The sequence below is a fragment of the Motacilla alba genome, chromosome 7, assembly GCF_015832195.1.
Source record: "Motacilla alba alba isolate MOTALB_02 chromosome 7, Motacilla_alba_V1.0_pri, whole genome shotgun sequence".
NCBI lineage: Eukaryota > Metazoa > Chordata > Aves > Passeriformes > Motacillidae > Motacilla > Motacilla alba.
This window is the reverse complement of record NC_052022.1, coordinates 6,096,560-6,112,950: the sequence shown is the minus strand read 5'-3', so window position 1 is coordinate 6,112,950 and position 16,391 is coordinate 6,096,560. Positions and strand designations below refer to the sequence as shown.

General features: G+C 39.4%; 1 protein-coding gene across 6 annotated transcripts in view; it reads left to right on the top strand.

Moving 5' to 3' along the window:
* THSD7B (thrombospondin type 1 domain containing 7B) overlaps nucleotides 1–16,391 on the top strand; it is a 298,971-nt gene that overhangs the window by 52,961 nt on the left and 229,619 nt on the right. For all 6 annotated transcript variants that reach the window (XM_038142161.1, XM_038142157.1, XM_038142156.1 and 3 more), the window contains exons 2-3: nucleotides 653–746; nucleotides 2,729–2,902. In XM_038142161.1, coding sequence (XP_037998089.1) covers nucleotides 2,764–2,902 — 139 coding nt within the window. In that variant the 5' untranslated portion in view covers nucleotides 653–746; nucleotides 2,729–2,763. The remainder of the gene's footprint in view (nucleotides 1–652; nucleotides 747–2,728; nucleotides 2,903–16,391) is intronic.

Here is a 16,391-nt window from a genome sequence, read left to right as displayed (position 1 = left end):
GACAGAACAGCTACCATTCCAAACTGTGTTACACAAACCTAGATGCACAGACAAATTTTTATTGTGCATTGCTGGGGTGTAAATCAGTGGAATCTATTGAGCTCTGCTGGGGTGGAGGAGATTAGAGCCAATGTCATGGTGTCTAATTTATTTCTGGTTTTTTGACTTAATGTAATCTCTGTTCTTGCTCACTGGGGAGCAGCAGCCAGTTATCTTTGTAGTCCTGCCCAAAGAATGAAACCCCTTGTTTTGGGCAGGAGGCTGCTACTCCCAGGGACGTGCTGCTGTTTGCTGACCCTTTGAGTGCTGAGATGAAGGCAGTGCATTGAGAAAGCAGCTCCTGAGCACTACTTGTGCTTCATGAAAAACCTCAGCGTCTTTATCAGCTGTTATCTGAGGTGTCCTTGGATTTGCCCATTTCATGCCCCTGCCTGTTTAGGTTTTGGTGGTTTTATGGCATTTTCTGGCCCTGGAGAGCTGCCCTGCAAGTGCAGTGGGTGCTGTCTGCGCAGGGCTGGGCGTGTGGCTCCCCTCCAGTGCTGAAATCTGAGCATCTGAGTAATTTCTTCCCTGGTTTTGTGTTTTCGTGTGTGAAACATTCAGAGCTGGTGTTGGAGCCAGTGTCACTAACTCCTTCTCCTTCCCTTGACAGAAAGCTGGTGACTCTGTTTTCCCACCGTCATAGATGGTGACGGCGATGCTGAAGGCACTGGGCGAGTTGCTCCTCCTCAGCTCTTCTGTGTGAGGTGAGCACCCATCCTGATGGGCAAAAAATGCTGAATTGCAGGGTTTCTGAGGGCCCTTCTTCCCCACACCCCAGGACTTCACTGCTGCCTTGGACTTCTGAATGATGCTCAAGATTTCTGAGCTTGTGTGCTTCCTATGAGGCCACTTGAGGTCTGTGTTACGTAGCCTGGGTGTAGGGACTTGGTGGGTTGCATTCTGAATTAAATGTGAAGTCTGAATAGAATTAACCCAGAAGACATAAGCAAAGCATAAATGTGGTTCCTTGCCCACGTCACTGCATTTGGTCAGGTTGATGGGTTGTTAGGTTGTACATGAGGTGCTGTTCACCTGAAATGCAGGAATGGGCTAAACCAGATAACAGATATTACATTGTATCTCCCACTGCAGTTAGTCAATATCTGATTAAATGTAATTGCATGAATTCATCATGATAGAAACTGTTTCAAAGTAATTTGAATACAGCCTGGAATTAAAAGCTCTACTGTATATTCAGTGTGTACAATTTCCAGATTTATCTTCAGGTTCTTATCAAGAACGATGCTGTGTATTATGTGCTATGACAATGTTGCTTTTCATAAGGTTAGGAATGTAATAGAATTTTCTGGACTGAACTTCTAATAACTGATAATTTTAATGAAAATCACCAAGATTATGCCCCTGAAGACAAATCTTGAAGACAGGTATTATCTCCATCCTTATGCAAGTACAGGTGTGACATTTTTACCTATAAAAGTAGGATTAATCACTAATAAGTAGAACTATGTGGAGAATTTAAGTATGGTATAAATACAAAAGCTGTTGCATCAGAAAAATTAATATGTAAATTTATATCAGAAACTTGTTTGATGCGGAAGTACCATGAATGTTTTTTGAGATTTCTGAATTGTTCCCACCTGAATATGGATGAATCCAAAATAACTTGAAACTCATGTAAAGTCTGCCTAAATGTCTAGTTGGTCATCTTGTGGAACGAGAGACACAAGGATTGGAATTACAGGACTGAATAGGAATTTTTAAGATTTTATTTTATTGTAAGAGTTTCTTAATCTCTGCTGTTTGGAGCTTTTCTGTAGTATATAAACAATGTGGGTGTTTGCTGCAGCTGGCATTTAGGAGTTGGTCTCCTGCTTTGTTTGGGAGACCCAGAGGAACATTCTTCCTTGCTTCCAGCACCACTCAGTGATTATCTTAATGAATTGTGTGGTGTAAAACTGCTGCAGCAGGAGGACTTGATCCACTCCTGTCTCATTCACAATGTGCCTCTGGTATTTGTCTGAAGTGTTGGGGAGCTTAATTAAAATCCCTTAGTCAGAGAGACCTCTCTGGAGTAATTGGTTGCTGATCTGGAGCTCAAAGATCCAAAGGGACTTGTATGAGTGTCCCAAATTCCACAGAAATGACTGTGTGGTGTCTGATTTTCCCTCTCAAGCTGGTCCATCATGTGCTAATAAGCAACCCCCATTTCCCTGCTTTTCCTGCTGCTCTTCTGGTGTTACTCATGTTTGCACAGGGTTTGGAGCTAAAACACTTCCAGACCTGGATCTTAAATGTAGGGCATGGATTTGGAACTGAATTTTGTACATGGAATCCATTCTCACTTTGGTTTAGTCTGCCTGCATCAAGATAACATTCCTGCTAAAGCTAGTAGAGAAAAGAAGGCACACACCCCACACTGCCCCTGGGTCCCTTGCCATTTACTGGCACTGGCAGATTTCTTCCTAAGAGCCTGCTAGAAGCATTTACAGTGGCTTTGTAGGATGGGACTGTAGGCCCTCTGCAAGCTGGCCCTTCCCTTCTCTTCCCCTTCTCCGTTTCTTTTCTTCCTCTCCACGTGAAGTACCTGTAACAGAAGCACCTTGTCCTCATCAAATCTGCAGTGGCCACCAGGTCACCCTTAGGCTGAGCCTGTTGCCTTGGTGGCATTTTAATTTTAACAAGCCTTATCTTTTTTTTTTTTTTTTTTTTTTTTTTTTAATTCTAGGACCAAAGAATACAAGAGACTGAATTATCTGAATTATGCTTCTACAACAGAACTGGGTTTCTCCTCATTGGGCATGGCAGAGCCTGGGGAAGCCCTTCCTTTTGTTTGTTTTCCTAATGTTGCAAACAGCTGATCTGCAAGCCAGGAGAGGTCACCAGTTTGTCTGGAAAACAGGTAGGAAAAAGATATGTTAGCTTCTCTGCTAGATATTTGCTGTATTAAAGGATGACATGATTGTCCTTTCTCCATTCTGTTTTAGTTCAATAATAAGTTTTAAAAGTCTGATAATGTCTTCTGTTCTAATTTTTTTTTAATTCTGAAAAATAGAAGGTTAATCTGTGGTTGACATTAGTAATCTACATGTCTGTTGCAATTATGCACTCAGAGCATAATTCTGGACTCCTTAATGCTTTTCATCTGAGAGTATTTTTACTGCATTATTATCCTAATGTTACTTTCTTTGAAATATTTAATAATTTCCTTTTAATTTTTGTATGCAAGGGGCACACCAGCATCCCTCAGGATGAGCTGAGTCAGAAGTCCATGCTGTTGGTTGATCTGTTTGTAATTCCATTGGTGCGTGTAGTGAATGATTTCTGCCCCTCAGTCAGCTTGGATTCATGCAGTGCTTGAATGTGCACAGGGGGTGGAAAGCTGTGAAGGTGCTTTGGGAGCACCACGACTCTTGGTGCTGGAGTGGGTGGGTGGGAGATGGGGTGCTACAGCTGCACAGGACCGAACGTGGTGCATCTGATGTTTGTTTTGTAGCACAACACACAACAGCAGAGAACGTTCAATGAAATGGAAAGCCTGATTAATTTGGGAAATGTTTACTTAAAGTGCTTAATCAAGAATACCCAACTGAACCAGGGGTTTCATTGCCCAGGACCCCTTTGAGATTTGGCCTTTTGTGACTGAGCAAAAGAGTGATTAAAGGTGATGGAAAAATAACTTCCCTCTTTTTTTTTTTTTTGTTTTTGTTTTGTTTTCAAGAGGTTCTTTGGTGTTTTGGTTATTTATTTTTAAATTACATTTCTGTGGAAGGTAATAGACTGAATTAGTGGAATAATGAAGCAATTTTTCTAGGAGAACTCCTGTTTTTCTGATAGGATCAACACAAACTTCTTGCCTGGCTGCTGGTAAGGGGATCTGGGGAAGAGCTAGTAAAGTACAGCATGATACTGTATTTCTAAAGACTTTTTCTTTACACTGTCTAGCATGTGAAATGAGGAGGAAATAAACAATGATTCCCTTTTCTCCAATTCACTGTTATTTACATGATTTTTGAAGGAGCTTTGAAAGGTAGAGTTGTTTTCTTAAAGACAAATTAGAGCCTTCAGTGCTGTCTGTCTTCTCTTCAGTCATTAGGGCTGTGCATTGTAAATCATAAAACTTTAATTTGACTTGATGATTCCAGCTGAAAATAAGGAGCTTTCAATGCTTCCAAGGCATTTGGGGCAGATGTAATTAGAGCTAAGAAAATTTGGTGCCCAGGATTGTGTGGGCACCATGCTCTGAAAGCCCCACAATAGGATTGTTGTTAAGGCTCCTCTTCCAGATGCACAAGCAAATTGTCAGTTCTTGTGACTCCCACAGTGGATTAAAAATATCTGATCTCTCGAGAGTCACTTTAAAAACTTTAAATCCTAAGAGTATTTTGATGTACTTTCTCTGCTTATGGCATGAGGTAGAAAACAACTTTGACTGATATGTTTTCCAAATGAAAATACCTTGTGAGTTCCAGCTAAATGCATTGTCCCAACTGAGAAAGAAAGATTTGTCTCCCATACTTGTAAACATTACCCCCCTCTCTTTTTTTTTTCCCCATTGAAGTATTTTGTTGAAAGTTAAATAAAAGTTACATCTAAGCCCCAAATGTTTAGTTCCAGGTTGAAATGATTAGTATGTTCTCCCAGAAATTTTTTGTTTTGCTGAGAAACTATAATTTGTGAAGCCCCTACTTCCTCTGCAGTAGTAGTGAAACATCAGCATTTCTAAATCCTGAATCTTGTGTTTTTGCAGTTTTCCTGAGAAATAACACAATGGGCAGGCAGTAAATGGCAGTCTGCTGTCAGGGTGGCATATGTGGCTTGATTTTGTAAGCATTTTCATACCTTTACTGAAAAGGTTTTTCAGGTATGATTAGTCACAAAGGCGTGTCTCTCAGAAGGTTGAAAGGAAGTGTTTTGGGAAGAGAGGGGTGGTGACTTAAATGGAATAGGTAGATCTGGAGAGGTAGAAGGGTTAACATAACCCCTTGTGGTAAGATATTAATAATAAAATAACTCTGGGATGTAGATCATGGAGATCTTGACCTGTTGAGACCTGTGGCTTGTATAATGATTATGTAGAAAATCATCCTATAGTTTGAGGATTTCTGTACCTAATACAAAATAATAAAAAGTTAATAAAAGCACGGCACAGTGAAATTAAGTAACTTTTAAAATAAAAGCTGAGGAGATTCATTGCAATAGAAAGAAAACCTGCAGCTGCTGTCCTTTTTCTTAATAAAACAGTCTGATGAGAAATGAGCAATCCATAATGGGAAAGGGGATGATCTGTTCTGTTTTTAAATCTTGAATTGTCTGTTGTAAGCATGGCAAGTTACTTACCTGCTGGGGAGAAATTCAAGTTCTTATTGAAATGTCATGCTTTATAATTAAATAAGATTATGCTACTGAAAGCTCTGACTTTATGAAAATGAATTTATGTGTACTGAAATAAATTTTCCTAGCACACACAAATCCAGGGGGGCATCCTTAATATGGATAGGGCTGGGGAAAAGGAAAAAAAAAATCATATAATTGCTGCAGTTTATAATACAGACTTTTTTTTTCAGCTAAATCCTTGACACTGTCTAATGAAGACTTGTACATTTTCATTCTGGGCTTGGTGGTCTTGGTCTAGGGGAAAACAACAGTACTGAAATCACTGCATCTAAAAAAAACTCCAGGCCCTGAAATTCTAAAACATGAAAACTTGGCAGTGGGAGGTAATTTTATACATACTTTTCTCTCAGTGATTCAGAGGGCTATCACTTGCATGTTGCTTATTTGTGACCTGTCTTGAAACCAATTATTTTGAGCTTTTGGCTTCCAGAAGTTGCAAATTAATATCTGTACTCTGTGTTTTCTGGTTTCCAGACATTTCTTATCAGATACTCATTTAGTGGCCACTAAACATGAAAACAATAAAAACCATAATCATACCAGCTAAATTACTCAGCAACATCAAATAGCAGAATAATTTTCTTGCACTTGCTAAATTTAATTAGACCTAAATTCTAGTAAATTAGTAGTATTTAATGCAGTTGCCAATTAGCAATTTGAATATTTCACCATGTTAATTTTCTCCAACGTTTGGAGTAGTCCTAAGAGTTTCTGGAACTTCTGCAATGCCAGTATAGAATATAGAAGATTGACATATAAATTAGTCTATGTCACAATTCTGGTTTTTTTTTTTTTTTTTTTGGTGACTCTCTAAAATCTCTGAAATTTAGATCCAAAATCAGAATTAAGTGTAAGAAACAAGCAAATATTTTGAGTACTTTACAGGAAGGGGCTGATAATTAGGATTACAAAGTGCTGGAGTGTCTCTTTCCAGATACTCTTTTTTGTAGCTCAGGGACAGGTTTCTGGCTCCCCTTCTCTGCTGGTGTCTTCAACTCCTCCATAAAGTACAGCCCAGGTATGTGCTGTTTCCCCCAAAATACAAACAGAATGCAAGATTTGAGTGACATAGCCCATAAAAGGCTCTCAGAGCTAAAGCAAAGACATGGGTTTATTTTTTTTAATGAGGGAAATATTGTAAAAATATTTTTTCTAGGATGAAAATGCCCTGATTTTTAGAAAAATGGTTCTTAAATCATGGTAAAAATGCTGTCTATCCTGAAAATAATCCTCTGTCTACTATGGAAGGGAGGAAGGGGATTGTTAGAAACCCAGATGTTGTGTCCCAGTGAGTTTTCCTGCTCTAGAAAAAATGAATCATGATGGCTATTTAGCCCAGCAGGGACATGCTCCCTGATATAAGTGGAAGAGCACTGAAAGTGAGGTATCAGACTGGGAAATGGGTTTGTAATGATTCTGATCACAGCAGAGAGATTTTTACCTGAGGAAGAAACCATTAAATGTCTGGAGTTCGTGGGCTTTTGGGAGCCAGGTGTGTGAGCTGTAGGTACTCCTGCCTGAGGTGAACATATGAAAACTTTAATTTTGGAGTTACTACCTGGATTTGAAAGTCATCCTTAAAATAGGGCTAGCCAGATGGGTTTTGATCTTTAGTCGTTCTTCAGAAACAATCCATAATGGAAAAGGGACGAAATGAACTTTTCAGAGAAGAGCTTCTAATGTGGAGGAACCTTTGAACCACCCGTGAGTGTGGGTGAGCCAGCCCTGGCTATGATGAAAAAGGCCTTTTGTTCTCTGTTCTCTGATAATACTGCCATAAAATGCCCTTTCTCAAGATTGTAATTTCATGAAGGTCAAGTGCTAGTTTGGAAGTGCCTTTGACCTTATGTCTTAAAAGACAAGCTTTTACCTACGTACACCAAATGTTAAAAGGAGTCCAGCTCTTCAAAGGACAGTGGAGCTCAAACTTGCTGAAAGGAGACTCAAAAATAGCTCTGCAACAAGTGAAGTTTTCCAAAAGGTGGAAAAATGAAGAGTGATTATCTGTCCTAAATGAAGTGGTCTCTTTATTTGATGGGACAACAGCTCATGAATGAAGCACAAATGGCTTTTTAGTGATCTTTGTGTGGTATCTGGAAGGTTTGTGGTGTATCTGACTGGTGCTTCCAAACTTCTTATTGTGTGGTAAACATTCTAATTGTGGCTTGTTCTTACACTGCCTTGGTGGATGGAGTTTTAAATGCTGAAACTTTGAAGTGGAAATTTAGCCTTGATTTAATCAAACTTTTTATGATTCAAAATATCTTCATTATGCTAAGAGTGAACAGATGTGATGGTCCTGGGTTATAGATTGCAGTCTTGTAGTATTGACAGCTGAAGCAGTTAGTAGTTTTAAAAAAAACTTATTAAGTTCTGTTCTCAGAATAACCAGGACACTGCCATAAACCTGATAATGAAAAGTTGTTCTAAAATGACAAATCTTATTTTTACCTTTATTTATTCATGTTCAGTTTATGCTTCTGTTCCTGAGCCAGACTACTCTTTAATTTAAGTAATTCTTCTTTTGGTCATTGCTGCTAATGTATTTATGAATTGAGGATACCAAGCTGCTGGACCTCTGTGAGTAAACTTATTTCTTAGAACTGGTTGGTCAAATGAAATCTTTTCTTAGCACTGCTCCTCAGAATAATATCAAATCTCAATTAAGATTTCGCCTACTGATGTTTTACTGTGTTTAATTGGAATTATAAATGTCTGGCTTAAAATAGAGCAATTTTTGAAAAAAAATGTTTTGTATTGAACAGTTTCATTTGAAGCAGTGTAGTTGTTTTTAATGTGTTGGCATAATTTCATTATGTAGCCGTTAAAGTGATTTAAATAAAAAAGAAGTACTTTAGTTCTAAATTTGTCTAAAATAATTACTTACCAATAATATTTTATGAGACAGTGTAAATTATGCTTCTATTTCTACAAAACATTAAAAAACAATAACATTTGAAGATTCAAAGGATGTTGTTTTGCAAAATTTCGTTAGGAGCAAAATTGAAAATGCTGGTTGATATTAGTCACTGATATTTGAGAGGCTTTAAGGGTGGCCTCAAAGCTAATCTCACATTTCCTCAGACAGAAGTGCAGCTGTTTCAGATTGATAAATATTTGGTTTTCTTTCTTCTTTGTTCCTTACAATTTCCTATCCACATTTCCACCTTTCTGTTCCATGAATCTCAAAATTTTATTACATTTGGTTCTGCTGCTCCACCCATCTTATTCCACTTCTGATATTGGTATCAGCATCTGGTCTTATTTTCTCAACAGCTGAATCCAGCTTGTCTTGGAGATTGTGGAGATGCACCCGTTGGTTAATTTATGACCCTTTGCAGGGGTTGGTCAGGTCATGGTTAGGTGGGTGAGACATTGCAGAGTTGATGTTCAAGTTTCAAACTTGTGTGGTCAGCCAGGAAATACTGCATAGTCTGGCACAGAACAAGATAAATGTGCACCAGAACAGTTCCATAAAAGCTGGAGGAGCTTTCTTATGCTGGAATATCATTTTCCAGCCTGGTCTTTCCTCCGGGTGCTTGAGGTTTGCTGCTGGGTTGGATAAATGCCAGGGCAGCCCATGGCACACCCACCTGGGTCCTGTGCTTGTCCCACTGGGCTGGAAGTGCCGTGTATGGGACATGGATGAAGGACCTGTGGCACAGAGAGTGCCAGCCAGCATCAGAGATGTTGGAATAGCTCCTGGGGGAGTTTGGGATGCTGGTTAGAGAGACAGAAATACTTAAACTGGTGCTGTTTTTCCTTGCCTGTAAAACTTGGCTTGTTTATTAGCTCTGGTTTCCTGTGAGTAGCTGTGGGCAGCAGAGGGAAGTTCTTGGTGGCACTGCTTAAAGAAGGAATCCTTGGCTTATTATATTTTCCTAGAGAAGCACTCCAGCAAGCAGTATGGGCAGCACAGAGTGCCTATCCAACTAAAAAGGCAAGCAGAGGAGGAACTGAAAGAACCCTGAAATAAATGCTGGAATTAACACTTTATGAGCCTGGAGTAGGAGTTCCTTGGCAGAGGCGAGTGCTGAGCCTGGCTGTGGGCTGGCTGCCTTCAGGGGGAAGCTTTGCAGCATGTGCCCTGGTCATTTTGTTATTGTTGGGCTTGCAAAACTATTTTAGCAGGTCTTTTACGGTAAGGCTGCCTGCTTTAGCAAACATCTTTGTCAGCCAGCATCAGATGTTCAGTGGGTGATGGTTTAAACTAGATTACACAGGAGATTCACACTAATCTTTTAATGTCCCTCTTCTCTTCTTGAGAATAATGGTTTTTGAGAATAAGGTGCTTTTTTCTGTTTTTTTTTTTGTTGGTATTGGGAAAAGTATGTTAGGCTTCTCATCCTTTTCTTCCCTCAATAGTTACTATGGGAACAGAGCTGGGGGTCACAGGGGAAAATCTGCAAAAGTGGTTTCTTTTGAATAGTTCATTTTAAAAAATAAAAAGATAGCTTATTATTGGAATTGTGGTACTTTTCATTTAACTTTGTTGGATTGTATTGTTGTACATATTTCAGTCACAAAAGAAGCACAGTGAGTGGCAAGAAAAACAGATTGGGATATTTTTGTAGTTTTTCCTTGGGGTTAATTTTTTTTTAATTGAATGCAGCTGTTGGAAAGATTTCTGTTGTTATGTATAGGCAGAGCATTAAAAATGGATGATCACATTTTCAGCCTGTTTTAGTGGAGTACTAGATTTAATTATTCTGCTGCCCTTGTTCAGAACCCTGCAGGTTTTTTTTAAATAAGTATATCTTAAGGGTTTTACTCTGCCACTTAGTTGAACGCCTTCAGTATATAAGAGTAATCACTTCCTCATTCAGTTCTTGTGTAGAGCACAGTTGTGGGTGAAAATAACACAAAATTGTATTAGAAATCCCTAAAATACACGTTGTTCTGAGTATATAAGTTATGCTGCTGACTCTTTCTAGGGACTCTTCATGAGGTTCAGGAGGTCTGCCCTCTGATACCCTTATTCCCTAGATATTTTTTTCTTCTGCTGCTGTTTTTGAGAATAGTCCTGCCATTATAATTTTACTCATTTTTCTTTTCTTTCTAAAAAGAAACGAAAATTCTTTGTATTCTTTCTTAGTTTCAAAAAATATGCATGGCAAAAGCCGGGAACACGACATGGAGAAGTTGGAAGGGATATTTCATGATAATCCAGGTTATTTCCATAGTCTTGACATTGTTTAATTCAATCACCCTCAGCCAGTGGATAGATATGATGAAATAACCACTTAATGCAGGAGTTTTGAATGTCAGAGCTTCAGTTTGCCTGGACTGAGACCAGTCCAAGAGTAGAGTGTGATTCCAGAGGCGCTGTCTGGTCTCTGCCTCTGCAGAATTCTGCAGTTCCTTCTTGCAGAGACCTTTTAAAGCTCATGGTTGAATGTGTCTCCGTGTAGTACTTGCGTGTAATAGTGATTTAGGATTATAGAGCTCAGTTTGGAAAAGCATGTTAAACCCTCATTATAGTGGTTCTAAACACTTTGGTTCTGTGTGCTGAGGGTGAGTTGCAGACAGTTGCTGAACAAGATCCAGCTTTTGTGTGGCATGTCCTGGAAGGCCAGCCATGAAAAATCACTTTTCAAATGAGAACTTAATAAAAACTTTCCTGCTCTGAACGCTAAGCCCTGCTCCCTGTGCGATTAGTGGTTTCATTTCTTTCCCAGCAGTTGGGTAATGATTATGGCTCCAGATGCTGCAGGAGTGATAAAGAGAGTGATTAATTTCACTTGAAAGGGCATATGTTCAAAGAGGAGCCAGCCCAGCGCCTCCAACGCGGAGCCCACGCTGCAGAGCGTGTGCGCCGTGGTACCCAGCTGATCCCAGGGCAGGACCAGGCAACCTCCCTCCGTTACCTTAAGCAATACATTTGCTGCTTGGTTGTTGGATTATTTTCCCGGGATCTGTTTAAAAGCTCTTCATAGCTCTGTAAAGCAGTGCTGTCAGATTTTCAGCTGTGGGGAGGGGCTGATGTCACCAGCGCGGCCCAAGTGACTGCGAGCGAGCGAGCTCGGGGCTGTGTTTATACCCTGTACAGAATTAAGTGGTAATGGAGGGTTCGTGTTCCCTGGCTTAGTCAACAGCAGCTTTAAAGGTGTTCCTACGCTTCATTTGCAAGAATAGTTCATGCTGTATGCCTCTGAAAAATTCTGACATTTAAAGCATTATAGTTTCAATATGCTTAAAAATTAAATGTGCAAGGTAGGTACTTTTTTAAGTCTTTATCGGGACTTTTGTGACCCATTGAATAAGTCAACAGAAATATGAAACACGACTGGGCGTGCCACCAATGTGGTTCAATCCAGGGGACATCTGGTGTTTGTTGTGTTACCACCTGAAATTTTTCGCTGTTTCCTGTCTTTTTGGGTTTATTCTGTCACCCCTGAGATCCAAAGACCTTCAAATTTCAATAGTGTAATAATATCCACCTACATGTGAGGCATGTTTTATTTCTCTACATGGTGACATATATAATCATAACTTTCACAGGTTTGAAGCTGCTGAAGGGAAAACTTCAGTACTTGTGACATCTTTAACATCTTTTGACCCATTAGTTACATTTATATCACTCATCTGCCTCTAAGCAAAACAAACACTTCTATCTGTTGAAGATCTTCACAGTGGAGGCACTGGATAGAGAAAAAATTATTTATATGCTTTAAATTTTCTATGCATTCAATAAATTTTGATGTGTATTAGCTGCAGAGTTTTGAAGCAGCTCTCTGGATGGAGTACAGAATTAGAGTTTTTACTGACAAGGATTAAAAGGAGGCTTTATTGATTAAACACCAGAAACTTCCTGGAAGTTCTGTTATTTACTATAGTGCTCATAAGGTAGCACTCATGGGTTTTTTTTGTTATTCCCTTAATATTCTTGGTTGCATTAATAAAATAATGCTGTATTCAAGCAGAAGTGAAAATTAATTTCAGTGAATTGTTTGCAGCTCTGTGTATTAAATGCATATGGTGTATCACTAGAATGACTTATCTAAACTTCAGTATTTTCAGTTAAACTAACTCAGTACATCTGTTTTTCTATTGGCATTAAATATTTCATAACCTCTGCATAGCTGTATCACTGACTTAAAATGTTCTTAGTGTGAAATTTGTGATTCTGCAGATTGGAGGTTGTGTCTGCATTTAACAGGAGGCTCACTTGGATCCGTTTTGAAGTTGTAGGAATCTGATAATGAGGGTTTATCCAAACTTTTAACTGTTATTGATCCCACTTTTCTCTTAAGGAAATATCAATCCTCTATCTTCTGCATTCCTCTGTGAAATACCAAGATGATCTTGCTTTTAGGATTGTCCCCAAACAATTTTAAACATGAGAAAGTGTGCAAAACAGCCTTCCCCAAACCCCAAGTACATCCATGCCTGCACAGCACTGAGAAAATTATCCATGTGTCTGAGTGTTAAAGATGTTGCTTAGTTATCAGTGCCTCTGTGTGTGTGTTTATGTTTATTTTAATTTTTGCCTGTGTTTCATGTCAGCCATGTATAATTACGTGTTGCCACCCAGCCGAGGGCACTGGCATGGTGGCAGAAATAGAAACAAAGCTGCAATGTTTTGAGAAGACTGGGGGTGGATCAAATGAGAGACAGGGAAGTCAGAGTAAATGATGACAGTAATGTTATTGTGCCCTAAGGGTCTTGCAAAGTACAGTACTTAAAACCCAATTTTTTGCTTTGTAGATAAGTGAGCGTGTCTCAGTTAAATCAATATACGTGTGCAATAGATGATAAAACTTGGTATTACATACCTCCTTTGATATTTTTCATACTTACTGCTTTAAAGGTAGCGTTATATTTATGTTCAGAACACTCCAAAGTACTTTATGCCTTTTGTTATGAGATTTCTAACATGTTACTTGGTTTAGTAATGGGAGCTCAGGCAGCCCGAAATTGTCACTCGCATGTTGGGTATTTATTGATGGTTAATTGACTGCTGACCTTTGCCAGGACTCTCTTCAAAGAGCAGGGAGTGATACCAGGGGATAGTAAATCAAGAAAATTGAAAAGCAGGTGAGAAAAGGTAATTCTATGCAGTTACATTTAAATTTTGAAGCTGTTTTTTTTAGATAAAAACAAAGGTTAAAATCAAACAACTCCTCACCCGCACTGCTTTTCCCATAGATATTTCAATGTGCTCCAATATAAAAAAGAAAGTTTTACTTACTCTTCTTCTTCACTGTGATTTACTCGTCCTTGATTGATTTTTTTTTTTAAATGGATGAGCCAGCTTTCAAAGTCTTCAGAATGATTTAATTATTACAGCACACAGGGCCCCAAATCAGATTTAAGGTTTTTTTTGATATAGTTTATGGAATAAACCAGCAAACAGATGCAGAGGATGGAAAGCTGCTGGTACTCAAATCAACTAGATGATTCTGCAGGCGGAAGATTCCCCGTAGACCTTAACGGAAAGGTCAGGAGGCAACCTCAGTATGTGCCAGTTAATCCAATGTCATTGGGATAAATGTATTGCAGCTGTGTGTCTGTGGTGTATCAGGAGCTAAGGAACTGGTCAAACTCGCAGTGTTCTGACTATATTGCCAAATAAAGCTGTGCTACATTCAATAAAGCAATTACATAAAAGGCATTATAGTCAGCTTCAATTCCAATAGCAGCAGCATGATCAATCATTTTCAATCCAAGGGATGGTCTAATCGCTTTTCATTGCTGCTTTGAAAGGTTACATTACTCAGTTATCGTGCAGCTGAGCAACCTTTTCATGTTTACTTCATGTAGGATTTTATAAATGTTCTTTCTTTTACTCTCAGTGTTTTGGTATGGCCTGTTTAGTGGCAGGTAAAAAAGTTTCCTAACCTTTCCTCATGCCAATAACTTTTTACAGTTCTTAAACCTTTTTGGAGTAGAAGACCTAATTGTCATGATCAACAAACATAATTTTGTTTTCAATCTGTTTATCTTTATGAAATCCCCTTTTTGCTCCTGGTGTTGGTGTTGCCACTTCTCTTTCAGTGGAATAAGCATCCTGCATGAGTAATCTCATCTGGCTTCAGCCTGCTCTTGTTCCTGTGCAGTTCAAGGACTTCTCTTCCCTTGGCACAATCCAGCCTGGGACTCTGATGGGCTGTTTGTTGTTCAGGGTCATTCCTGTGACCAGCAGTGTTTTCTCTCTCTCCCCCCTCCTCTGCTTTGCTCCTGGCTGCATGGGCAGTGCTCTGCAGGCTGTTACAGATTTCTGCCTGTGGGTATTAATGGATCCTACCTGGGAAACACTATTGAATCCCTTCCTTAATCAGGTAATTTGGGAAGTAGTTAAGGACAATTGGGTTATCATCATTAGGGCAGTGCTAGTGAGTTGATACTTCAGTGCAAAGGCATGAGAGAATGGGGAAAAGATTTCCATCAAGCTTTCCTTTTGCTTCACCTCTCAAAGATAACAAGTGTTGGACTGATAAAGTGACAGATGATTCAACTTATTAACTTTTTTTTTTTCCCCCAGAAGCCTAGATACTTTGTCAAAGATCCTTGTTTTCAGGTCTTGTGAAAACAATTCTAGCCAATACTTTGCCATTTAGACAATATTACTCACAATGCAAAAGATTAACTTTTAAGCAAAAGGATACTTCCTTTTCTTAGACACAAACCTGAGAAATAGTTACTTGAATTACTGTACCCTGGATGCTGCTTGTTGGCCCATAAATTTGTTCCCTCCCTAGACCAGTAAAATAAATGTATTTTGCATGAATGAGAGCTGAAAGGTCCGTAGCATTTTAGTTGTTTTTTTCCCATGTAAATAGCACTTGAAGCAGCTGGAAAATTTTAGCTTAAGAATAAATTATCAGAGATTTGTTCTTTTTTATGTCTTTGGTATTGGCAAAGCTGTCTTGTCTGTTAATGCATTGCTGATGGATTTTTCATTTATTTATTCACTAAATCCTAGCAGTTTCCTTATGCCCAACTCAAATACACATTTTAGTGCCAGAAGCTGTCTTGTTATGCTATGGCCACACAGACACGTGTTCTGTTCTCCTTATCTTTGGGTAGCTGTTAACATGTGGAAGATCCATACATCTGAATGCATGACTGGTGTATTTTTATTTTTACTCTTTATCAGAACAAATTTATTCAGCCTAACTTCTCTGTGCTTTGTGCACTGACAGCTGCATGGAGGTGCCATAGGATGTCACAGGAATCTGCTGATTGTTAATGTCATGCATTATTCTGGATTTATTTTTTATTTTTTTTGTTCTTGTAAAACTAGGCTGGTAAATGCCATATGTAAAATTTCATAGCTTTTCCATAAAACCCTTCTAGTATCTTTCTGGAGACTCTGTTGATAAACTTTCCCTTAAGCTTACATACAAATTAAATGTGAGAACCTGCGGCTAAAAGAAGTTGCTCCAAGGCAATGATTCACAAGGATGAAAAATCAATAAAAGTTTCATTAAGAAAAGGGAAGAAAGTTTAGACGGGCTCTTTGCTTTGCTTTCCTGGGGGAAGCAGAGGGAGAAACCATTTTATTCACCTTTATTCTTAGAAATAGGGATCATAAATGTGTATGGGGGTATTTTTGAGTGTGCTGCAAGTGGAATTATCTTCTGGAGAAGCTTCCTTGGCTGGTGACTTGGGACCTGTTCGGGTGTATTTGTACAGGAGGCTGCAGCACAGAGCTGCTGTCACAGGGAGTTGTGTCCTCTCCTGGGCAGAGGTTTGCACCCACATCCCCACCCCTCAGGGGCTCAGGTCACGTCACGCTGCTGGAGGAGCCGATTTGAAGCCTGATGTGAGGGAAGCTGTATTTTCCCCCGTATTTGGAAGGATTTTCTGTTGAATCAGCAGCCTGCAGCAGCTGTGAGGGTGAGCAGTGGGAGGGCAGGAGGGGGCTGTGGGGGCTGAGGTGACGCCAGCTCTGGCACAGGCACCTGCTCGGGCTGTGCGTGGGAACTCCTCTCTGCTGGAGTGTTGTCTTGTGGAAGCTGGACTTCTATAGCAACCATATTTCCCTGTCA